The 25,964-nt window shown below is 43.8% G+C and overlaps 1 protein-coding gene across 1 annotated transcript; it reads left to right on the plus strand.

Annotated features, from left to right (window-relative positions):
* Positions 1-16,699: 16,699 nt before the first annotated feature.
* Positions 16,700-25,948, plus strand: abhd15a (abhydrolase domain containing 15a). Its single transcript, XM_034548457.1, has 3 exons — positions 16,700-17,594; positions 23,359-23,711; positions 24,725-25,948. The coding sequence occupies exons 1-3, from the start codon at positions 17,061-17,063 to the stop codon at positions 25,383-25,385; spliced, it is 1,548 nt and encodes a 515-aa protein (XP_034404348.1). The 5' UTR covers positions 16,700-17,060; the 3' UTR covers positions 25,386-25,948.
* The last annotated feature ends 16 nt before the right edge of the window (positions 25,949-25,964 follow it).

Below are 25,964 nucleotides of genomic sequence, written 5' to 3' on the forward strand. Positions count from 1 at the left end.
CAAATTATTGCGTATGTTAACTCTCTACGTGGCACCCAACAACCCAAAACACGCCCATATTCCACAAGCAAAAGTTTCCCTTGAACAGCAAGGGAAACGGTTCACGGATTATAAACACACTTCAGAGTTTGTAATACAGACCAAAATGTGTGTTCCTTTCTTTACTTTTGATCCAGACACTTTTTTTTTCTTCAGGTATGCTACTTAAACATTATCATCACTCAAATGTACTTTATTTGTGTATAAATGACAATGTGTATTTCTGAGCTTTTAGTGGCAAGGCCTTAATCAAACTGTTGTTATAGTAACACATTAACAATCTTCCTGTTTTTTTCCATTTCACACAGTCTTCTGAAAGTCAGTGTCTCGATCAATAAGTGCCCTCTTCGCCATCAACCTTCCTGAGTTGCAGACAGCAGTTTCATGTGCTGCTATTATACACTTGAATATTAAAAATCCCTCTCACACACACACACACACACACACATCAAAATCAAACATGAACAGTAACACCACACACACCGAGCTGGATGGCTCAGGTAGCTGTCGTAATCACACGCCAATCTTCATCCTTTCATTTGTCACGGCCAGGTGGCAGACACTCTGTGTGTCTAATTGCTTGTATGGCTGCAGATAAGATCCCTCCCTCGAGTCCCTCAATGCTCTCCACCTGCTCTCACTGCTGCCCAGGAACACTAATGAAGTTACGCCATCCCTCATTCAGGCTCTTAAAAGCTCCAGCAGCCACCCTGATTGCAGGCCAAAGTGCTCCCGATTGCTTTCCTTTTGCCCTCTCTTGCCTCTGTAAACATCTCACATCAGCCAGCACTCACTGTCACTGTGCCTCAACTGTGTCTATGTACACTAACATACCTGGTTCTCTGTTTCTTTTTTTTCTTCTTTTTTTTTGTCTAGTGTCTTTGATCATTTTGAAAAGCGCTATTTAAATTAACTGTATTATCATTATTATTATTATTATTATTATTATTATTATTAATATGTGTTTGGACTGTGGTGAGCAACAGTTTGGGTGGGAAAAGTAATATTTTTCTAATCCAAGGTCAGTCCTCTATTGTTTCATGTAACATCAGTGTCTTGTCTCTGCTGTACTGTATCCGAGAGCTTTCTTTACAACTATGTAACACACTGATAGACTTGAATGTGTCCAAAGGTTTCAAATCCTGCAGCTTCGAACCATATTTCAATGCAAGAGAGCACTTTAAGAAATCCTTCAATACTGTAAACCCACACACCCGACTGGCTCAGCAAGAAAGCTGCCATGAACACGAGTCCCCGGATGCTGTTGATGTATTACAGTCACCTCAGATCTGAATATATTTAACATGGAAATGAGTTTCTAAAAAAAGAGTGGTTGGCTGAATAATTACAAGGAACAAGATGAAACATTAATTCAGACTGCAGTAGCTTCCACTGTTGGACAGTTTCTCTGCTGCTTATTCTTTTTCTCCGTCATATCTAACTAATGAAACAGTCAACTTGTTGTATCTCTACATAACACTCCGTTATATTTGTTACAAATCTCAGTGTCCATGTTGCTCCTTAATGTGATGTCGGAGACGGTGACTGTTTTTTGCCACAGCGCATCACTGACAGCAGGCCTCAGAAAGCGCGTTAATGGATGATAGTTGAGTGAGCACATTAGTGTTTACGATCCCTGGCCCATACTATATCTATCCATCTTCCTAATTATGGAGCCCTTATCATGTCGCTCAGAGAGGCTGCAGGAGAGAGGATGTCGGGGCCATTGCCCGGCAGCTCTTAGTGAGCTGGAGCCCGTTTCCAGTTCATTTCCTAACCAGGGGGTTGATTCAGCATCAGCACAGATAGGAAGGTTTGTTTTTGTGTCAGCACTGTTCTTAGGACTGAGGAAATGTTTGGTTTTGGTTTTGTCTTTGCTAGATATTATTGAATGAATGGAATAAACGGAAATGAAAAAATGAGACCGTATCGTCTGAGAGCCACTCCTTTTCTGATCTGTGCACAAAGATCCCACTCCTCCCATGTGGCATTTCACTCTTGATTAGATCCGTCTCACTGAATGGGTAACGGAGCATGGCAGTAATGATGTCACGCTATGTATGCGGAGCATGGCAGTAATGATGTTACGCTATGTATGTGGAGCATGGCAGTAATGATGTTACGCTATGTATGCGGAGCATGGCAGTAATGATGTCACGCTATGTATGCGCGGAGCATGGCAGTAATGATGTCACGCTATGTATGCGGAGCATGGCAGTAATGATGTCACGCTATGTATGCGCGGAGCATGGCAGTAATGATGTTACGCTATGTATGCGGAGCATGGCAGTAATGATGTTACGCTATGTATGCGGAGCATGGCAGTAATGATGTTACGCTATGTATGTGGAGCATGGCAGTAATGATGTTACGCTATGTATGTGGAGCATGGCAGTAATGATGTTACGCTATGTATGCGGAGCATGGCAGTAATGATGTTACGCTATGTATGTGGAGCATGGCAGTAATGATGTTACGCTATGTATGCGGAGCATGGCAGTAATGATGTTACGCTATGTATGCGGAGCATGGCAGTAATGATGTTACGCTATGTATGCGGAGCATGGCAGTAATGATGTTACGCTATGTATGCGGAGCATGGCAGTAATGATGTCACGCTATGTATGCGCGGAGCATGGCAGTAATGATGTTAGGCTATGTATGCGGTCTTTCAAGACTACCTCACACAAAACCAACTCAACGATTTATACAATCTAAGGTAGCGTCTCTGCTGTTGCAGAAGGAACAGATAAAGATATAATACTGTTGATATGAATTAAATATGCACTGTGTGTTTTGAGTGAGTGGATTTTCTGTTGGTTGCCCAGGTTTTTCCCATGATGCCACTGTGTCGAAATAGGAGACCGGGATTGTTGCTGAGAGAAGTAACATCTGCGGCATACAGTTGTGTTCGTGAGTGTATTTATCTGACGGTGTGTTTGTATCCTTAAGTATGTTTTTCTGCATTATGCTCTTATTCAATTAAGGGAAAGCATGTGGAAGCAACGTAACATAGAAAAGTGTTACACATACTTCTTATGTTGAATACAGTAAGTACTTGTCTAACACATTTAACATTAAAGTCACACATTGTTATTAGTCACAAAGAGCTGACCTGTAACTCCGACAGTTAATCTCTGCAAAAAATGCTTATTAAAAAAAATATTATAATTAGAATTTACACCCTGATAAATGTGTGCATGCATTTGTTAGGATCACAGAACACAGCAAGGCATATTCAGCATATTTATGAAACAGGTAATATGTATGAGTTTTATGAGGTCTATGTCTTTAATTGAGATTAATGCTCACTCACACACTCTCTCACACACACACACACACACAGACACACAGTCATTTATTGCCATTCATTAAGGCCAGAGAGCTTCTGACTTTTGAAAGGAGAAATTACTCATTCTTACAATACATTATCGCACAAATGAATTAAAAAAACCACTGTACTCAGCTCTGTACACTGCAGCCCAGCTTGGTCTTGTATGTCAACTTATGGTGGTTAGTTTTACCATTATCCAACATTGCCACTTGTATCCAATGCAGCCATTAAAATGATTACTCAATGTATTGTGTAACAAAGAAATAAAACATACATATTGACAGTATGCTGAGAGAGATGCTCAAAGATTAAAAATTGTCAAGTAACAGAACATGCTATTTAATTTAGTTTCTGGTTGTATGCTTTCATTGTCTCTACCATCAGTTTCTTCTTTTGAGACTGTTCCCATATTACACATTTCAAATGGTTCTTGGAATAAAAACTTACTTGACAAGCTCACTCTGCTTACAGTTGGCAAGGTGTTTAGTCTTCCTGGAACGATAAGAACATGTCAAATAATATTGAGCTCCCACTAATATAGACCAGGTCCTTCATTTTGACTGGCTTATCTTTGCTTAAAGATTGTTATGTTAAACTAGGAGAACCATTATTGTCCTAAAGAGTGTGACTTGTGCACCAAACCTACTTTTGGTTTTAATAATGCATTTTGGGGGGTTATGCTCAGAACACAAGCCTTGACTGGCTTCCCTGTACGTAAAAAAGATCAGAAACATTGGGAATATTTGGTTCCGTCTCCTTGAACAGTGAACAGTGGATGTTGAAGTCCAAATAAGGCCTTTTTGTCTCAACTTTTTACATCAGAGGAGTTAACCTTGTAAATGTGTTCTTAGTAAAACAGTGACCTGACTATGGCTATCATGATATCATACACTGTGTCCATCCATCTCGTATCATACACACTTGGTAGGATTATCTTCTCTGTTTATTTGGGCATGCGGTCTGCTTAGGTATGGGAACTGCAATGCTCATATCTCTACTTCTCAGAAATCCTACAGTATTTATTCCTAAAATAAACCATTGTATTATCATAACAAGCCCTTAATTCTCGGCCTGAGCCACACTGATTTGTTGTGACGTGTGTGTTCATGCACAGCTTACGACATGCTAAAGTTTGAATGGGTGCTAAGTGATATAAACAGCCCGTTCAGAGGCAGGATGTGCGTGTGTGTAAAAATAAAAAGGGAGTGACACAATTTGCATTGTAGAGATCGCAGACAATATTGTTTACTAAGGCAGGAAAAGGGCAGCGTCAACCCTCATGTCCACAACCCCCCAATGATTTCAGACCTCTCGCTGCATGTGAATCCATGGAGAAAAACAATGACAGATGCAACATAAATGATGTTGCATAAACATTGCTGATAGTAGTTATTTTATTTCTAATGGAGTATGTTACTTAACGTTTAAGTACAAAATCTAAATACTTCTCACACCACAGAGAACATGATGCTGACAGTCAGTGTAGAACATTTTTTTCTTTTCAAATGGACAAATATATCAATTGCAAATGGAAAATAATAATAATTCCCATGCCAGTTATGAAGTAATGGCCAAAGGGTTAGAGGTGTTATCTTATCTTTAAGAAAAAAAGAAAAAAGATGTGGGGAAAGTCAGCGATGCTACTGTATATGTATTTGTTATTGCATTTTCACATGTTCTCACAATCTAAAAGAGAACTACGCCATATGTCAATCAGGAGTATTATTGCATCTCAAAGAATTGTTTTTCTTCAGTATTAATGCAGCCCTGTGCATTGAGACCCGTCACTAGAGATAAACTCAGACCACCAAGTGAACAGAAAAGGCCTTTGAGAAGTTTCCTACAACAGAGAAAAGCCTCTGCTGTGAAGCGGGTCGTCACTGAGGGTTTTTGTTTGCTCTTCCATGGGTCTCAAAGTGGCTGTGGCCTTTTATTGTTGTTGTTCTTCATTGCGTCATTGTTGGGACATGATTGGTTCATGGGGCTCTATCTTTGTCTGAAACTCTGCTAAAGGTCATTCTCTATGCATGTTATCCCTTCACGTAAGAACTTCCTTCCTGGCATTCACTGTTGATGTCTTTAGTGCGATTTCAAGGGCACTCCAAAAACTGTCCTCATTGAGTGACTGACTGCAAGTGGAAGACTGAAACTAATGTTTTTTCTTTTGGCAAATTATGACTCATTGAATGAGGGAACTGAACACATAACATCTCTGACCTTATTTGTTCAATATTCTAACAAATGTGGTGTTGAGTAAAATCCCATGTCAGGTTGCTGGTAAGCTACACAATGTTGTATCGTGCCCTTTATTCACACTGTTATCTGGGCACTATCTCGGCTGCTATAAAATGTTAAAATGACAGCTCTAATGAATGGAATTAAAAGGGTCAAGGACTTCTATAGAAGTTCTGAGGGTTATAATCGTGAGTTAAAAGTTGAAAGCTACATTTAACTATACCGAAATGCTCAGAACAAAAGCCAAATCAATTCAAATATATGAAAAGCGAAACAAAATTCAAGAGAAAAACTTAAACTCCTTGAGATATAGTAAGTAAAGGGATGGGGCATATTCGATCAGTGTGCAGAGACGTTAAAATATCCTGATTATTTGTGAACACTGAACAGACAAGTGCAAATATGTGTGACGGATCATGTTTAGCCTCATATAAAGCATGATTTCAAACAGCTGTGACTAACGGCTATGTGGGAGAGCACGAGGCCGCCAGCTCTGTGGTTGAATCTGGAAGAAAGTCAGACTGCTTGTGTCATTTGAGCTACAATGCAGGTTAAGTGACTGCAATTAATAATAATGTGCACTGACTTTCCCCTGACTATAGTCAGAGGAAGATTCACTGCCAACCCCCGGTGACTGACAGCTCTGTAAAGATCTCATGGGTTCATACGTCTCTCAGCTCGGTGAAGGCTCTTTAATTCAGTGGAGAGTGACGTGACATGTGAAATAGGAATAGTTGCCTGACCTTCCAGGTGTTGACATTGTTCTCAGTAGAGATTGCCAGACGGTCCAAGGATGAGTATGGATTTAAAAACTAGTCATTAAGTTATTAAATTCTGCACAGTTATTACATTATGAGTTGCTGAAGTGAAGTAAGTACATGATGTGCTGCAGTGTTTTATGGGAAGAAGCCCAAAGCCTGTTGATCTATGCTGCCCTGAGATCACTAGTTCCCAGTTACAGCATTACTTTAGATAATCCTCTTCACGAGAAACACAGACTCTCAGAATTCAATGAGTCCTTCAGTAACGTGGTTAACAATATATCAGCAGATTCGGGCAACCTTTATCCAAGTTGCTGGTCCCGCATGCCCTTTTTCATTTCATTGTCAAGCTCGACAGCCAGCACGCTGTAGTCAAGGGCTCATATTCTGTTTACTGTACATTCAGCACTGGCACAAAAGAGCACGCGCACGCACGCACACACACACACACACACACACACACACACACACACACGTGAACAGCACCCTGCAACCTCAAAGGGAACATGCTCAGCTTTGTAGCTCATAGAGAGTGACCATCCGTGAAAAAGACAAACAAAGCAGCTTGGACTTACCACAGCGCCTCAGCTGTAATTGGATGAGACCCAGCATAAACATGCTGTATATGGGACTGGCTTTCATCTTGTTAATTGCATATGTTGCAGTGACAAAAGCTATGGGAGATTTAATGATCATTGTGCTCCCTTTGTTTATTATTGCAAATGTCATCCTGGCCATCAGTTACCAGGGTAAAGAGCAGCTTTGATCTTGACTCTGACTTTCTCTATCGTAGTACATTATTATCAGTGCCAAATGTGCTACACCTGAGAGGTATAACACAATGCTCCACTTTGGCGTCAGTGAGGTAACTGCATGTTTCGGCTGACTTCCCAGTGTCAGGTACAGGCGGCTCCCTTTTAAGCGAGGTGGATCGCCATGGTAACCTGCATGTTGACTTCAGGGTGTCCGATGCAAATGCCAATCAGTTTCCTGGAAAACAAAGGCAACGCCACTCCCAGAGGATCGGCTTGATTAAAGTAACATTTATTGGAACTCATAAAGTCATGAGGAAACCAGGCAAAAATGTGCTCGAGAAAATAATACAAGTAATAAGAAGAGCTGCAGAGGGGAAGTAACAGATGGTGGGTGAACTGTTTTAGACAGACCTCTGCAGGCTTGGGAAACATGGAGTTGACCCCGAGAACAAAACACCTTTACACAGTCAGTGTCATGACGCTATTGTATCAATAAATCTTCTATAAACACTATAAATTTCAATAAACACCTAGTCACTGTGCCTTATGTTGGAGCAGTCGGAAACCCATTGACTCCCTGCAATCCTTTGTAACCTTAGTAGCCAAGTAGTGTTACTTTTAAATGTTGTTTTCTTATTGGTCATATCCTACTGCTACCACTCCTACTATAATAATAATAATAATAATAATAATAATAATAATAATAATAATAACAGCCTATACATAATGACATTTATGATACTAAAGCTGCTATAATCATGTCGCATTTTCCAGTGAAATAGCATAAAACGCCCCCAGTACAAACCTGTCCACGGATATAATGGTGGACAGGTACATCGTCATCATCAAACCCACATCCCAAACCACCCGCTTGACTGACAGCTCTTCTGCAGATGTTCTTTTTCTGTGCTTAGTATTCTGTACCGATGGGACCCGAGGTCACAGTAAAAACACAAAACCCGAGCTGGCACTTAGAAATACAGTCATATCCTCTGCAGTTCAATCCGGTTGGCGACAGCATCCTGGCCATATCTATATAAGTGATTTGTTATTTTAGTTTCCTGAATGTCACATATGCAAATCATCACAATGCAAATACTAAAGACATTGGAGAACTAAAATGTGGGAAATTATGGATTATTTTACAGTCCAGCTGAATAGAAGTCCTATTTTTGTTTGTTTACCCCTCTGGTTATCAATTCAACTCATCAGTCTGTAAAATGTCTGTGCTTCCGAAGAAGTTAATGGCAAAGAAAAAGTTGCATTGTTTTGTCAGTAACGTCTGTTCAGGGTCAGGTGGTGTGACGTGATACTGTACAATGGAAGGTACCGTTTTCAGCCTCATCAGCCTACTCTCTGATGTCTTTATCAAAACATCCAATTCTGTGGCCAAGTTAGAACACAAATCTCCTTTTATTACAACATTAGCAGACATTTGATTCATATAAGATCATATAAATCCCTGCAGCGCATCCCTACTGTTGTGTTTTGACTCAAAATTAATATATCAAAATACAGTTGATGTTGAAATAAGATTCCATCCATCCAGGCCGACCCAGGCCTCCCTCTCACCCGCAGCACTTTCCAGCTCATTCTGGGGGATCCCGAGGCGTTCCAAGGCCAGCCGGGAGATATAATCCCTCCAGCGTGTCCTCGGTCTTCCCCGGGGCCTCCTACCAGTTGGACGTGCCCGGAAAACCTCTAATGGGAGGCGTCCAGGAGGCATCCTAACTAGATGCCCGAAACACCTCAGCTGACTCCTTTCGACACGAAGGAGCAGCGACTCGACTCCAAGCTCCCCCCTGATGTCCGAGCTCCTTACCCTATCTCTAAGGCTGAGCCCGGCCACCCTACGGAGGAAGCTCATTTCGGCCGCTTGTATCCGAGATCTCGTTCTTTCGGTCACGACCCAGAGTTCGTGACCATAGGTGAGGGTTGGAACGTAGACCGACCAGTAAATGGAGAGCTTTGCCTTCCGGCTCAGCTCCCTCTTCACTAAGACGGACCGGTACAGCGCCTGTTTTACTGCTGCAGCCGCACCGATCCGCCTATCGATCTCCCGCTCCACCTTACCCTCACTCGTGAACAAGACCCCGAGATACTTGAACTCCTTCGCTTGGGGTAGGCAGTTTGACCCCACCTGGAGGGAGCAATCCGCCGGTTTCCGGAAGAGCACCATGGCCTCAGATTTGGAGGTGCTAACTCTCATCCCTGCCGCTTCGCACTCGGCTGCAAAACGCCCCAGTGAATGCTGGAGGTCACGGTCCGAGGAGGCAAACAGGACCACATCATCCGCAAACAGCAGAGAGGCGATCCCGAGACTCCCGAACCGGATCCTCTCCGCCCCCTGGCTGCGCCTAGATATCCTGTCCTTGAAGGTCACGAACAGGACCGGTGATAAAGGGCAGCCCTGGCGGAGGCCAACACCCACCAGGAACGTGTCTGACTTACTACCGAGGAGACGAACACAGCTCCTACTGCAGGCATACAGAGACCGGATGGCCCGTGCCAACGGGTCCGGCACCCCATACTCCCGCAGCACCCCCCACAAAAACCCCAGAGGGACCCGGTCGAAAGCCTTCTCCAGGTCTACAAAGCACATGTAAACTGGTTGGGCAAACTCCCAGGACCCCTCCAGTAATCTTGCGAGGGTAAAGAGCTGGTCCACTGTTCCACGACCGGGACGGAATCCGCACTGTTCGTCCTGAATCTGAGGTTCGACAAGCGGTCGGAGCCTCCTCTCCAGCACCCTGGCATAAGCTTTTCCCGGGAGGCTGAGCAGTGTAATACCACGATAGTTCGAGCACACTCTCCGGTCCCCCTTCTTGAAGATGGGAACCACCACCCCGGTCTGCCAGTCCATGGGCACTGTTCCGGACCCCCATGCGACACTGAAAAGGCGTGTCAACCAAGACAGCCCAACAATGTCCAGCGCTTTCAGCATCTCAGGGCGGATCTCATCCACCCCTGGCGCCTTGCCACCAAGGAGCTTTTTGACTACCTTAGCGACCTCTGCCAGGGATATGGGTGAATCCACCCCAAAGTCTTCCGGCGCTGCCCCCTCTCCGGGGGACATGTTGGCCGGGTTTAGGAGTTCCTCAAAGTGCTCTTTCCACCGCCCGACGATGTCCCCAGTCTGGGTCAGCAGTTCCCCTCCCCTGCTGAGAACAGCCTGGGGTAGACCCTGCTTTCCCTTCCTGAGCCGTCGGATGGTTTGCCAGAACTTCCTTGAGGCCAACCGAAAGTCCTTCTCCATGGCCTCCCCGAACTCCTCCCATGCCCGAGTTTTAGCCTCCGCGACCATCGTCGCTGCAGCCCTTTTGGCCCGCCGGTACCCGTCAGCTGCTTCAGGAGACCCCTGGGCCAGCCAGGCCCGAAAGGCCTCCTTCTTCAGTTTGACGGCTACCCTCACCCCCGGTGTCCACCACCGGGTTCTAGGGTTGCCGCCACGACAGGCACCGATGACCTTCCGGCCACAGCCCCGAGCAGCCGCGTCCACAATAGAGGCTTTGAACAAGGTCCACTCGGATTCCATGTCCCCAGCCTCCCTCGGGATTTGTGAGAAGTTCTTCCGGAGGTGGGAGTTGAAGACCTCCCGGACAGGATCCTCTGCCAGACGTTCCCAGTTCACCCTCACTACACGTTTGGGCTTGCCAGGTCTCTCTAGCCGAGTCCCCCGCCATCTGATCCAACTCACCACCAGGTGGTGATCAGTTGACAGCTCTGCTCCTCTCTTCACCCGAGTGTCCAAGACATACGGCCGCAGATCAGATGATACGATTACAAAGTCGATCATTGATCTCCGGCCTAAGGTGTTCTGGTACCAGGTACACTTATGAGCCACCTTATGTTCGAACATGGTGTTCGTTATGGACAAACTGTGGCTAGCACAGAAGTCCAACAACAAAACACCATTCGGGTTCAGATCGGGCAAGCCGTTCCTCCCAATCACGCCCCGCCAGGTTTCTCTGTCATTGCCCACGTGAGCGTTGAAGTCTCCCAGGAGAACTATGGAGTCGGCAGGCGGCGCCCTTTCCAGGACCCCTCCCACCGACTCCAAGAAGGCCGGATACTCCGAAATGCTGTTCGGTGCATAAGCACAAACAACAGTCAGAGCCTTACTCCCCACAACCCGTAGGCGCAGGGAGGCGACCCTCTCGTTCCCCGGGGAAAACTCCAACACAGCGGCGCTCAGCCGGGGGCTCGTGAGTATCCCCACTCCCGCCCGGCGCCTCTCACCCTGGGCAACTCCAGAAAAGGACAAAGTCCAACCCTTCTCCAGGAGCTTGGTTCCAGAGCCCATGCTGTGCGTGGAGGTGAGCCCAACTATATCTAGCTGGTACCGCTCCACCTCCTGCACCAGCTCCGGCTCTTTCCCCGCTAGTGAGGTGACGTTCCACGTCCCTAGAGCTAGTCTATGCTGCCGGCGATCGGCCCGCCCAGGTCTCCCGCCTGGCCCGCCGCCCGGTCTACATAGCACCCGACCCCGATAATTCTCCCTGTGGGTGGTGGGTCCACAGGGTGACAGCTGCTCCATGTTGTTCTTTCGGGCTGAGCCCGACCGGGCCCCATGGGCGAAAGCCCGGCCACCAGACGCTCGCCGACGAGCTCCCCTCCTGGGTCTGGCTCCGGGAGGGTGCCCCGGTTTCCCTTGTCCGGGCAAGGTGGCTACAATCCGTGGGCTGCTTATCATCAGGGTTTGTTGAACCGCTCTTAGTCTGGGCTCTCCCCCGAGACCTGTTTGCCTTGGGAGACCCTACCAGGGGCTGACGCCCCGGACAACATAGCTCCCAGGATCACTGAGCCACTCAAACTCCTCCACCACGTTAAGGTGGCGATTCATAGGAGGAGCAATAAGATTCCAAATGTTTTAAATGTTTGATAATATGTGTGTGCTTTGTCATGATCCCATGAGGCCTTGCATGCCCTCGTGATGGTTCACTTGAGAAGAAGAGACAATGAGAACAGCAGGGGAAAAGACATCCAAGACTCGCTAAACTCAAACTAATCATTTGTTCCCGTCTTCTAAGCTGAGAAGGTCTAGAGGCCAAAAAAAACAATCAGATTACATCTGTCAAATTTTGCATATTTTCTGTTCCTTTTTTTATTTGCACCACCTCAACTGTGATATCTCTTTCTGTACATGCCTACTTAGGATGTGGTCGTGTATAGACTTGCAAGAAGGTGATGCAACATTGTGGTTGAATGAGCTATTTGGGTATTTAGAAAAGAATCAAGCTAACTTGACCTATTTTTTTCTTTGAGACACTTGTTGAAGACTTTGTTTACCCTCTCAATTCATATGTGACTTATTGATGATAATAAAGCAAGTTTGTGTAAATGGAAACATTTATCTGGATTCTGTTTGTCTACCATTCCCCAAAGACTGCAGCCTGTGAAATATCCACCCAGAGAAGTGAACACATCTGTTTGATCTTCATTATGAGTCAGTCAATAATCCTACGTCAGAGTCCGGGTTCAGAATTAGGCCATGTACTGCAAAACAGCATAAATTAATGTTGGTGTTTGAAATGTTTACAGCCAAACTAAACATGAGTTGTGCATACAGTCGAGGTTTAGTTGAGAGGGGACTACAGTAGCATTTCTTCTTTTGTATTTGCTGAGGTGGGATGTTGGTGCTCTGTGTTTAGACTAGGTGTACTCCTAAAACAACCAAACATAAGTCAAGAGAAAAGCCAAACCAGGAAGTTGACCCCTGTCCTCTGAATCAGTTGGAAGCTGTGACACAGCTGTGTGTGTTGATGTCAAAGGTCACGGCTGTGGCACGGTGACCGGCCACAAGGGGAGGGAGAGGATGAGGACAGAGTGAGACCAGCACAGCAGCAGAGCACTCATTCTTACACTGGGTCAGACTAAAGATTCTCAATATTAAATTGACTGACAATTCTCGAAAATTACGACAGCTGGTTTGCATCCTCACCAAGGAGCTAACTAGATTCAAGATGTGGTGGAGGGATGTTTGGTTGGGCCCACAAATTAGATCAAAACTAAAAGAAATGGGTCATGAGCGTGCGCAGGGTGCTTTCTTTCTTCTTCTCCTGGGATTCAATGCCATCTTGTCTTCCCTACTCTTTTCTCCTGCTCAATGTTACTAATAATATAATAGTATTAGTGTAGCCTGATCTTGATCTGCAACTGGGCAGAAAACACATTGAATAGACAAGCAAACAAGCTGTTAAGCTTTCCAATCTTATGAAAGAAGCTTAGAATTTGATATAACCCGAGAAACAAATATAAATTGCAGTGCACTGATACTAATGGAGCTCTAGAGCAAGTTCAGTCAGGAAGACCAGACCCCTCAGCCCGCCCTCTATTCCTCACATTCCTGCCAATCATTCCTCACGCATGCTCACGCATTGTTTACTTGCTGTCATCGTCCTGCACCGTCAATCATGCGCAGATCAGCTGATCCCCTCTCTCCAATAAGCACACGGAAACAATGACACGGCTAGTCAATCATCTTGCTGCTGTCTCATTTAAATATTACTGTCTCTCTACCTTCAGTTCTTTCATGCTGCTGTTACGCACCCCTCCACCTCCCCATCTCCGCCCAGTCTTCATGGATCCATCAGCTTCATAAACTCATCATTCCATCAGCTCATCACCACCAGGCCTGGACTCCACGGGAGGATCTATCTCGTTGCTGATCGGGGCAGTCGGCCCTCAATTGCAAATCTCCCCGCAGAGTCCAAGCGCCAAAGACGCTGAGACTTCATCATTTCATATCATCTGTTAACAATAACATGCATCCTTTCTTTATATAACTGGTCTCTCCCTGATTGAACTGCCACTGTGAAGATGTGTATAATTCAGCAGAATCGCAGCCAGTCATTAATATCTCGTGAGAGAAAGTACGACCTCGAGGCTACATCTTTAATACGTGTCCTATTTCCTCAGCACTCCTGGGAAAAGACTCAAGATTCTGCATACAAAAAGCACAGTGTTTGATTTCAGATGAGGTGTTTGTGTGTTTGTGTGTGTCCAAGTTTATCATGGGTCAAAAGTCACTGGGTTGGGCTCTTCCCATCTTTCTTGCACCAAAGGAATAGTGTAGGAGCCATTAGGTATGTCTGAGTATTATATGTTTGAAGGTGGAGCATATCTCAGGTTGACCACGGATGGCAGTGTGTATTAGTGTGGCAGGTAGTTTATATATGGGGCACAGGTGCACCTGACAGAGGAAATGATGCATGGTGTAAAGGGGAGATCGCAAGTTTTTTACCACAAACAAGACACACCAGAGGGAGACCAGGAAACTTATATACTGTATATCAAGTTGTGAACTATAATTAAACGGGAACCTCACCCAAAATTACGAAGGGGCTGGAATCTCTTTGTAAAAGCGAGTAAGGAACAGGATCTTCTCCCGCACCCAGCCGAGTGGCTAGTCCCGGAAAGCAGTCACTATAAATAGTTTTGCATTTTTTTTTACGTGTCTGCTTGAATAAAACTAATACAGAGGCGTCTAGTCTAATCTGGAAGATATGTGTGTTATAAGTTTGTCTTCTCTCTGAATTGATGGTTAAATAACTCTTATTTTGTAAACACACTATTCACACAATACAGACAGGGTTGAGAACATCATGTTCCACAAAACGTGTCATCAATAAACATAAAGATGAAGGTCAGGGTCTTTAAACACAGGACAGCAGTGGCTGTTTGTTTCTTTAGACAACCTTGTGACATTGTTCAGGGTCTTTGACCAAGTTAAAGATTAAGATCAAACATCCAGCCTACCTACACTACCCGGTCAGTCCAAACCTTAATCTTGTCGCTTTTATCTGGTCCCAAAGTTCAGGTTGACCTTTTTTGTTCCCCCATCAATGCAAAATGTATTGTTTTGTTCCAAATATTTATTTTCTTGTGTGATCTTTTTGGAAACATTGACTGTGTTATTGCATGAATTTAGCTATTCCTCAGGGACTTCAATCTGCATAAATTAGTAATACATTCTGAGCTTTGACATCTACAGTCTTGTCGACTTCTTACAAATTAGACAAGTGGGTTATTAAACTGCAATCAATATGGGTGACACATTTTAGAGAGTTAAAAGGACAGTTGGGTGTGATAGAGGATACTGGAGAGATGGTAAAACCCTTGTGATATGGGCTGTATAAATTAAATCTTTTGTCTTGTGTTTTTCTTTTATGTAGACAGATGGCTGCATATCAGACCTTGATAGAGAAGTGGCCTTAATCAAAACATAATAATTTAAAAATAATTGAGATTTACACCAACATGTGAAATGATTTTACCAAACATTTCAAAAGGTTGGTGACTTTAATTAATTTATCTCTAGCTCCTTCTAAAATGTGATCATGTCAAGGCGAATATGACAATCACTAATAGAGAAAAACCAGCTCCGCCTGCAGCTCAGACTTCCTGTAGCCTCCGAAAACATCTGACGATCATACAAGCAATGACAGGAATGGTCATTAAATGTATCATGTTATCATGTGGCAACACATTATTTGTTTTGCTTGAAGGGCATTACATCAACATTGCATAACTAACATTTCAAGGAATTAAATGCAGAAATGTGAACAATCAATTTGTTTAAATAGACCACCACTGAGCTGCAAGGGATTTATTGATTACAGATGAAATGGTTATCACTCACAAATGGGAAGCGTCTCATGAGCAATTAATGTCTGGAACTGCATATTGAGTAAATTAACATAATACAACTTCCTCCACCTGGCTCTCTTGTGCCCCAGCTGTAAGCTGTTCTGCTGGCTCAAGTGTCTCTGCGGTGTTACCAAAATCCCTCCAGCCACTTGTGTGTCTTAATTCTCTAATTGTCCACTTGGCATCTCCCATTTTGCCATTTCTTTTTCCATTGGTCTATCCAGGAATGGGGTGGTATTTAAAATTGAAACAACACACAGTGACACCGCCGTTTAAGTCGGTTAAGTGAGTGTTCAAAACAACATGTTCCTCAAAAACAGATGGAGCTCCAGCTTTCCATGAAATATATCAACCTATAAGTAGTAGCACTAAAAGCACTGATTAAGAACCTTGAATAACAATCAGTGTATTTTGCTCAGATGACTTGTCTTTTCCAACGAGGAAAAGAACACTCCTTTGATCATCTCTAGTTGCCCTATATCCTCCAACATTAACATAAAATGCCTTGCTTCCATTATGAATGGGATATGTATATCAGTTTGAGTGTCATCGATAACGATAAGGAAATATAGAAGAGAGGAGGTAAGCTCATAACATAATAGTAAGCTTGAATCAAACTGGATGTCTGCAGCACAATGATGATGATATTCAGAAGGAATTCACTCAGATCTGACAATGACCTACACGTCCAAAAAGAGGAGCAAGTGAAAGAGAGACCGCTGCATGGGGGACTCCTAGCAGGCATTCAGAGAGATAGTCCGAGTAGAAACACACTCAAGATGTATCTCCTTGTACTGGGAGCACTGGAGGTAATTTAAGCAGATGGCTAATGACATCAGAGATGATCGCGCGCACGGAGTACCTGCTCCCTCTGAGGGGGGCTGGACGTGATGGGAGGCGTTTCCAGCATGAGCTGCGCGTTACTCACAGACGTTTTCTTGCGCTCCCATGCAGCTGCTGGTTGAGCGCAGTCCTGCACATGGTCGGCCAGCCAACCAGTTGAAGTTGGATGCATGAAACACGGACGGAACCTCCTCGTTGATTCAAAAGTGCTTTACCGAAAAGGAGACAAGAAGACGTGTCCGCAAAGACTCCTGACTGGTGCGCGCCTTGGCACCGAGTGAAGCCCACCGAAGGGGAGCAGGAGCTGAGCATCAACATATCGGCGCACTGTCAGAGCTAGTATGTTCACGTTGACTGTTTTCTATCACCTACATTAGTAGTTAAACCATTTAAAAGATCCGGAATACGGTGCGGAGCGTGTCATTTCGCGCAACAACCTCGCCAATGCTGGAATGGCTGATGGCTCTCTGCATTGTGATCCTGGTGGTCTTAATCTGGCCAGGCTCCAAATATGTTGGCACCGAGAACCAGTCCGATGCCTTGCTCCAGGGGCTGGGGATTTCGCAACAGGCAACCAAGGACACGAGCGCGAGGTGCGTCTCGGAGCAAGCGGGGAGCGACGTTTCCCAGGCGGCCCTCGGTGAGAAAGCGCGTGCCGTGGCACTAATATGCAAACCGTCCGCACTGGCCAACTATCTCCTGAAACACTGCAGGACTTTCAGCAATTACTCGCCGTGTGTCGGCTGGACGTGGCGGGCCAGCGCTTTCCTCCAGAGTGCGTACGAGGCGTGCTGGCCGTACGACAGCCCGGTCCAGTTTGTGCGGGACAACCTGCAGCTCAGCGATGGCGGACTGGTGGCACTGGACTGGGCAGTGCCGTCCTACCAGAAACGACGCAGGACTTCCAGTCACTCCGCCAGTCCCGTTCTGCTCATCATTCCAAACTCGTTTGGGAAGTTCACTAGAAATGTGTTAAAGGTGCGTTCTTGGCTTTTCTCAGACTTCACGGTATACAATAACCCTATATTAATCTGAATGATAGGAGTTGAAAAACCATAGATAGACTAAATAATATGAATGCAGAAACCGCCGAGACCGTCATACGACGTAATACAAAGTTATAGAAATGTAAAAACATGTTGTGTTGCCACAGTGAGCCACTCATCTGTCTCCCATGCAGTTCAGAAGCCTTGTGAGAGCTGTGTGTTCTGTTCTCCAGCTACAATACAACAATACTAAACAATAACAGAGGCAATCATTTTAAAATTCAGAGGCTACAATCCAGAAAAGTAGAGGACCAATTATGTCAAAAGAGAATTCACACACTCAGTCTTTTAAGTGCAAATCAACAATGCCCAATTGGGCAAAAATCAGCAATCACTTGGAATAAAAGAGCGGAGGGGTCAAAATGAGCATATGCGGCGGCAGCACCAGTCTTTTAACTGCTTGTTCAATACACTGACTGAGGTAATTGAGCAAGGGATTACGAAGCATTGTTTGATGTGAGGGGCCTGGGGAAGTGTAGCACTGTATGCTCCACATGACTACCTGCTGATGTGTGTCAGAAATAACAACTCTGCAACAAATCAACACCAATAAAACCAAATGGTTTGATAGTAATCTAGGGCGATCAACTTTGTATTTAGATCTATTAAACAATGGAGCCACGACAACAGGAGGAAAACAGTGTTAAAACATTATAAATGTGTGGCTTTACAACAGCAACAAAAGCTAAATGGATGGAGAGATGAAAAGTAATTGTTACATTCAGACAGATCTGTGCCTCTTGCTTATTTCTGGGCCATCCGTTTGTGATGCTTTCAGCAGTTATGCTTGGGAAAGCTGAGGCACCACAAGAGATATACACCGATTAAGATCACCCCTGAATTACCCATTTGTGTGTGTGTGTATGTGTAGACACACATGGGTCTATATTTGTGACTCAGAGAAGAAATGTAGATTATTTTGGGCTTGCGGTTCCTGTCCTCTTCTCTTTAACATGGCAAATATGGTCAAATATTTGCATAATGGCATAATCAAACATGAATAAAGTACCTGCCAATAGTCATATACAGTCTTTTCAATGGCTTCAAAGTTTGAAATGTGTTCATCACAAAACACACAAAATATACTTACATTCTTTCAGCCAGATAGTTAGATAGCTCACTGTGCATTGTGTTTCTTAAAGCAGACATTACAAGCTTGACATTTAGGGGGACATTTATAAATGTATTTGCTTCCTTAATTAATAAACTCACTTTAAGTTCATCCTCAACTTCAAAAAGGTCACGCAAAGAAGTCTGTTTAATATACTTGAGGTGTGTAAAGGTACGTATAGTGAGCCCAACATTCATTGCTCTGTGTTTAAAGGCCATAACATTTTCCTGGAGGCCGACATCCAGCTGATGCAGCCATTTTGCCTCATATGATTTACACATGTCACACTTTCCTGACAGAGCACATAGACTTGTGTATCATAATTGTGTTATATATAATATCATAATATATATATATAATAGGTGTTTTATTGAGTATTTTTGCACTGTTTTTCACATTAAGTATTTTTCATAGATATTGAGGTAATATATAATCCGGTCGTTATGTGTAATTTACCTTTCATCACTTGGATAATTGTCTTTTCTGATTGCTGAGAGAGCAGCCTGGAGTTTTCCAAATGCTTCGCACGACTGGATAACAGCTTGGCACTCGTGCACTAGATTAGATCAGTGAGAGGGGTAATAGTCGCAGCAATACAGAAACATTACCAGCAGTACAAAGCAGCCCAATACCCAGATATACTATATAGATTATAGATGAACTGAGTTAGTAGGCAAAGAAGCAAATGGGGCATTTCCTGTCCCCTCATGTGTTTGTGAATTGTATTGTTTGTTGTCAACACAGCAGGGCCCGTCTGTAAGACGGCAGCTTGGCTCCTGGGTCGGCTCTTGGTTTTGAAATAGGACCATGACAGTACAGTATGTGTAGAGAGTTGGTTTTTAGCTTCAGTTTGAAGGTGTTCATGTTAATATTTAGTGAACAGTGCTGGGATGTATGCCCATAATTGTTCTGCTGCACCATTCAAAAATATGTGTGGAGAGTACACAGGGATACCGAGTACATTCTCACTCCACTTTCAGCTAAATGAAAATGTATCCCCAAAAGTGTATCCAATATCAGTGCCTTGCTCTCTGGAATATTCAATGAGGCCATCAAGATATGGCAGCACTTCTGTCTATGACGCATATGGAGGCAGCTGTTTTTTCCTTGCTAAAATGACATGGCATCACATTTCTTACCAGCCAATAAGTTAATAGATGCTCATCTTATAAGAATATTGACGACGGAGTTTTTTGTCTCTGCTCTAATGCAACAGACTGCTTTGTTTTGCTAGGGTTCATATAATTAGTTGGTCTGGAAACTACCAACAAATTACCTATAACAATGTCAGTCATGGTATTGATTATACAACAAGTACAGTCACTTAATCTCGATTTGTATCATTTGTTTTATCTACATTTAAGGCTGGGTGAGCCTGTACATCCATCCATCTATCCATTTTCAATACCGCTTATCCTCATTAGGGTCGCGGGGGCGCTGGAGCCTATCCCAGCTGACATAGGGCGAAGGCAGGGGACACCCTGGACAGGCCGCCAGTCCATCGAGGGCACATGTAGGGACATACAACCATTCACTCTCACATTCACACCTACGGGCAATTTAGAGATCAATTAACCTGCAGCATGTCTTTGGACTGTGGGAGGAAGCCGGAGAGCCCAGAGAGAACCCACGCTGCCACGGGGAGAACATGCAAACTCCACACAGAAGGACCGCTCCGACCGGGAATCAAACCCACGGCCCTCTTGCTGTGAGGCGACAGTGCTAGCCACTACACCACCGTGCAGCCCTATGAGCCTGTACAATAGGATGCTATTACCATCCCTTTATATATGTTGCCTACTCTCCTGCACATATCCAACTCAGAGGAGCAAATCTATTCCCTGGACACAAGCCAGTTGAGTATTTAGGGAAACTATTGACCTGAACAGAGGACAGCGCATTGTAGCGAGATGGTTTGTTGCCTCTAAAAGGCTTCTTATCGAATTAACATCCGTAAATTAACTTGATTTGTGGCAACATGTCTAGATGAAGCTGCTAAAGTTGTCTTAACTAACACTAGATGTGGTCTCACGGAAGTATCAACTTATTCAATATACTTTGAATGGACATTTTTTGTATTTCTGTCTTTGCTTCAGTTGAACGGGGTAGGGGAATACTGCTTTAGTGTGTGTGTGTGTGTGTGTGTGTGTGTGTGTGTGTGTGTGTGTGTGCGTGCGTGTGTGTTTGTGTATAAGAAGCACAGTGTGGATGAGGGCTGGCTGAAGGAATTTGTCACAGAGCTGACAGTTCATCATCACTGGCAGAAAACTGCTTGAGCAGCAGCTCGTTGTTTTTTACTTCTCTTGCAATGACGCTGAGATTTCTAAAAAGGACAAATTCACACAGGCATAATATTATTTTTGAGAATTATTGCCAGAAATTAAATTGGCATAAATACGATCTTGGAAATAGGTCACGCTACTTAAATTGGATTAAAAGTCATGTTGAAGAAGCACTTAGGACACGTGTTCCCTCTAAACTCCAAAACATATTATATTATTATGTTATTGCTTTGCTTACTTTTGGTAATACATGTTATAACAGATACAGGAGTGGCTGTATCTGTTCTGCACTTAATGGTTTCTTCCATTAATTTTATTTCCTAAAGGTGTGTCTAGTATGTATTGTGAGCAGTTGTTACTCATCACTCACTGTTATAGTGGTGATTCACACAGTGCATCACCACAGTGTCGCTGTATTAATACCAGGCAGGCGTGAACAGGACAAAATCATTTCACACTCAGTTCACCTCATTTAATCTCAGCAACATTCATCCCTCAGCCCTGGCCCTCATATGCAGTTTAAATTGTGAAATATCTAATCGTTCAGCTCAATATCTTTGGGAATTAAACTGAACTCAAGTGATTCATATTCATCAGAACTTGATCTTCTTCTCGTCTGATGATTCAGAAGAGTATATGTAATGAGTGAGCCAAGAGACTAATGAATAAGCGAGTGAATGGTGTTTCCGGTGTATTGGCTCTGCTCAGAGCTCCCCTGGCACTTGCCGAGCGATGCATCTGGCCGAGTGAATCCTCTTTTCATAATGAAAAAAACAGAAAGCGGCACAAATACTACTGCAGTATTTAATGCAGCCATTCTGCAGCTCTTCCTGCGTCGCACTGGGATTTCTGCAGATTTTAAGCAGAATATAACTAATTTCACATCCGACAATTTGTTTGCACAGGCCACCATTTTTTTATGACCACAAACCTTCGTATGAGAAAAGAGAGAATTGAACAATAATCCCTTTATGTTGAGGGGAAGACTCGGTTTGCGTTTCCAGACACTGTTATGGGTTGAATAATGTATTCTAAAAGGTAATATTCAGTGGCTTGACTGGAACAATCTCTCATTGTCAGTCACACTTTATGTAGTTATAAGCTCTAGTTTAGACTTATAATGATGTTTCAGAGGAATGTATATAACATATATACATATAAGCTGTTTCAAAAACCTACTACTATCATTAACAATATTAAGGATTAAGCCAATTAAGGGATGCTAACAATAAGCTTATCTACAGCCAAGACTATCAGTAGAACTTTGTTATAGGCTTGTAATGTTTGTAGTAAACAACAGTTTGCTGTAAACATGCGGAGAGAATTAAAACAGCAGCAGAACCATTTTTATTTGAAGAGACTTTAAAGCAAAATAAAAATGATGGTAACCATTTGTGCCTGAGGATTGTTTCAAAGATAAAAATGCTTTTGGGTCAGCAGAAGAGCATTTTACAGATTTGAAAGACTCATATTAAATTGTACCTGATTTGTATAAAACTGGCTTATTCTTGTAATTTGTTATTTAGTTTTACATTATGCTTAATTGGGCCTTAATTATACTGTTTTGAGCGCAGTTCTTGGCCATGTTTTGCCACTGATTTGTTTTCTTCATTGGACCACATTGTGAAGGCAGTATCTCGGGATACATAACTATTGTTTGCTTATGTTCATCTTTGCCAACAAAGAAGCACAATAGTATGTGTATTATCTGTCTAGCAAGAGTTGGTTGTTCAACAGTTTGAAGGTAGAAATTGGTAAAACTGAAAGAAAAAAACATGATTCCGTGGTATAACAAAAGGTTGACTTTTTCAACAGGGGAATGATGGTTTAACCTATTCTGCAGTATTACAGTGTTTAGTAGTTAAGCAGCACAGAGCAATAATTACTTATGCAATTTTCACTGTGTTCTCACTCCCCTCAGCAACTGTTCATTTCGTTTTCCTTACAATAAAAAGTAGTGCCATGACATTTCAGGTATTACAACCACAACGAAATTTGATTCTGTGGCATTACAACCAAGAGACCAGGCCACACTATTCATAAAGATGTCTTTATGTAGGCATAGTGTATGTAAAATGCATCGTCTATCAACCATTCCTTGTCTTTTCTCTGTAATGTTACAAACATGGATTCATACTTTTCCCTTCTTGGTTTATGGCTGAAAATCCTCTTTTTAATTAAAAGGAGCAATCACCCTAAATATAGAATTCCCCACAAATCCTCCATAATGTTTCCAATGCGTAAAACGTGCACTCTTTGATGACACGTGGACAGCCTTTTACTGATGTTTCCTCTCACTACAGTTGTGTGAAACGGCCCTGTCCCATGGCTACCTTCCGGCAGTTTTCAACCGCCGCAGCCACAACAGCACCCCGCTCACCACACTCAAGCTGCAGCAGTTTGGGGACCCCGCAGATCTGCGCGAAGCTGTGCGCTATATTCGCCATAGACAGCCTGCAGGAAGACTGTATGCAGTCAGCGAGAGCACAGGCTCGGGCCTTCTCCTTTCTTACCTTGGGGAGTGTGGATCATCCAGCTACATGACGGCGGCCGTCTGCCTGTCACCTGTGTTCCGCTGCCAGAGCTGGTTTGAAAGCGGGCTGTGCTGGCCTCTGCAGTGGGTGTTGGCGCTCTACCAGAAGATCTGTCTCAGCAGGTATGGAGGGACACGTGCTGGCATGGTGTTGAGGGATGTGTGTGCAAACTAGTGATGATGGGAACAGAATGTAAAAGGTGAGGGAAACAGAAACTTTGTCAAAGTAAGATTCTGGTTCATTACGCGCGGCATATTGTTACAGCGCAGGCCTTTATTTATATTGGTTATTGTAGTCACCAAAGTAGTTGCTAAAATCTGGAAGCACATCAACACCACAACACCTGTCAAACAGAACACAGCAACATATCAGACAGGCTCTAACCAAGTCAGATGTTTCTTCAGACTAAACTGAACATGAGCGCACCTGAAACAATCCCTCCTTACACAAGAAAGATATGTGCACAACTATGGCAAGCAGGGTAGGTTGCCACATTTCCAGTTGTCAGCAATTAACTGAGTACTTACCAATAACAACCAGAACTACAGAAATAGCATTGTAAGTTATATTTCTACAGTAGAGTTATGGGTGCAGGTAAGCAGTATGTAAAAATCCTAGAAGTAGAACTACCTTAGTTTATGTGAGACAGAATGAGATCAACACCTTCTCTGCAGTTTATTGCAGGTTAACTGCAATATATCAAAGTGTCAAGAAGATGATGACAAAACAACCCAGCTTCATGAGGCCACTGCATGATATAAACAATGAGAAAAATCTCAGACAAAATAAGCAGACAAGGAAAATTATGAATTTTCAATTGGCCAAAAGGGATACAGTTGTCAGAACAACAGATGCAAGTACTCACTTCCCATTTACTGGAAGAGCACAGATAATTAAGGAGACAATCAAGTTTCCGTGGCAACAGATGGCCTGCTCAGGGTCAAGTTATTGATTCTGAGAGACATCGTGATTCAGGTAACGTTTCTCTAATCAGGGGGGGGGGGGGAATACAAACCAGTGCAGCTCTTCAAAATGGATTTACTGGTTTTTTTCTTGTTCTTCCTATTTATGTGTATGCTTGTGTTCTTCTTTGTGCTTGTGTGTGTGTGTGTGTGTGATTGGATGATCTGCACAGGTACAAGACGGTGCTGGGTGAGAGCATACAGACAGACACCCTGTTTTCTAGCTGTTCCTTACGTGGCCTGGAGGAGGCATTGTTCTGTCAGACTGGAGAGGCGGGCTCTGCACCAACGGCACCAACAGGGACCAGCAGCCTCTGCAATACTTCAGGTACCTGGGATGGTTACTGGGAACGCAATGAACCCTTGAGAGACGTGGACGAAGTGGCTATTCCTGTTCTGAGCGTGTGCGCTCAGGATGACCCGGTCCGCGGTGACGCCCAATCCTCCGTACCCTTTGAACTCTTTGAGACAAACCCACATTTCTTCCTCCTCCTAACTGACCGTGGAAGTCACTGTGGTTTCTCCACCCAGCCCGAGGGGAGCGCCGCCGCTGCATTTGGTGCAGCCAGTCACGCGGCCGCACCGAACAGTGGGACGGAGAGCCGTTGGACCAACTGGAGCCACAGAGCTCTGCTGGAATTCTTCAGGGCGACCACAGACTTCTTCGCTGGAGAAGAGAGAGCAAAGCAGCTTGCTTCTCGGAGGAGAGGGCTGGGGGGAGCAGCGGGAGGGAGGGTGTTCCGCCACCGCAGTGTCAGTACATGTAAACGAGTGCCAGCGTGTTCCCATAATATCCATGCCATTTACAACTGGCAGAGGTCCTATACACGATGAGGCAGCTTCATGGAAGTTAATGGACTACACTGATGCCTTCTGATATTGTTTTCGATTTGGAAGGTTAAGGACTGGGTTGCTCTCTGCCTGTGTGACACTCAGCAACTACACGTTAACAACATCTGCACTTGTCTAGTTGTGGACATCTTAAGGACTGAGGTCATGGAGTGTGTGTCATTCTCACATACTTGATATTTGCTATAAAACAAGGTGGCAGTTGTCACTAAACTCTTGAGACGTGCGGCGATATATTTTTCTACAGACTGATACAAATCTCTTCACTGCCAGCTGGTTAATCTGTAAGATTCTGTCACGACACACATTTATTGATTCATCAATTCATCTGCCTCACACAGTTTACACAGGCACTTACAGTATCTTGCTGTTATTGTTTTGTATCACTGAGGAGGATATTGATAGGAGAGCAAAAGTGTTGAAAGTCTTTTGCAGAGAGTAAAAATGTGAAGAAAGAAATCCTGTAAAAGTTTGAAATACATTTGAGCTCCATGTCAGAATGAACTAATTAAGTGGAATGGTACACATTAAAGAGAGTTTACCGTGTATATTATTGAATTTTCT

Source organism: Cyclopterus lumpus, chromosome 13 (assembly GCF_009769545.1).
Source record: "Cyclopterus lumpus isolate fCycLum1 chromosome 13, fCycLum1.pri, whole genome shotgun sequence".
Taxonomy (NCBI): Eukaryota; Metazoa; Chordata; class Actinopteri; order Perciformes; family Cyclopteridae; genus Cyclopterus; species Cyclopterus lumpus.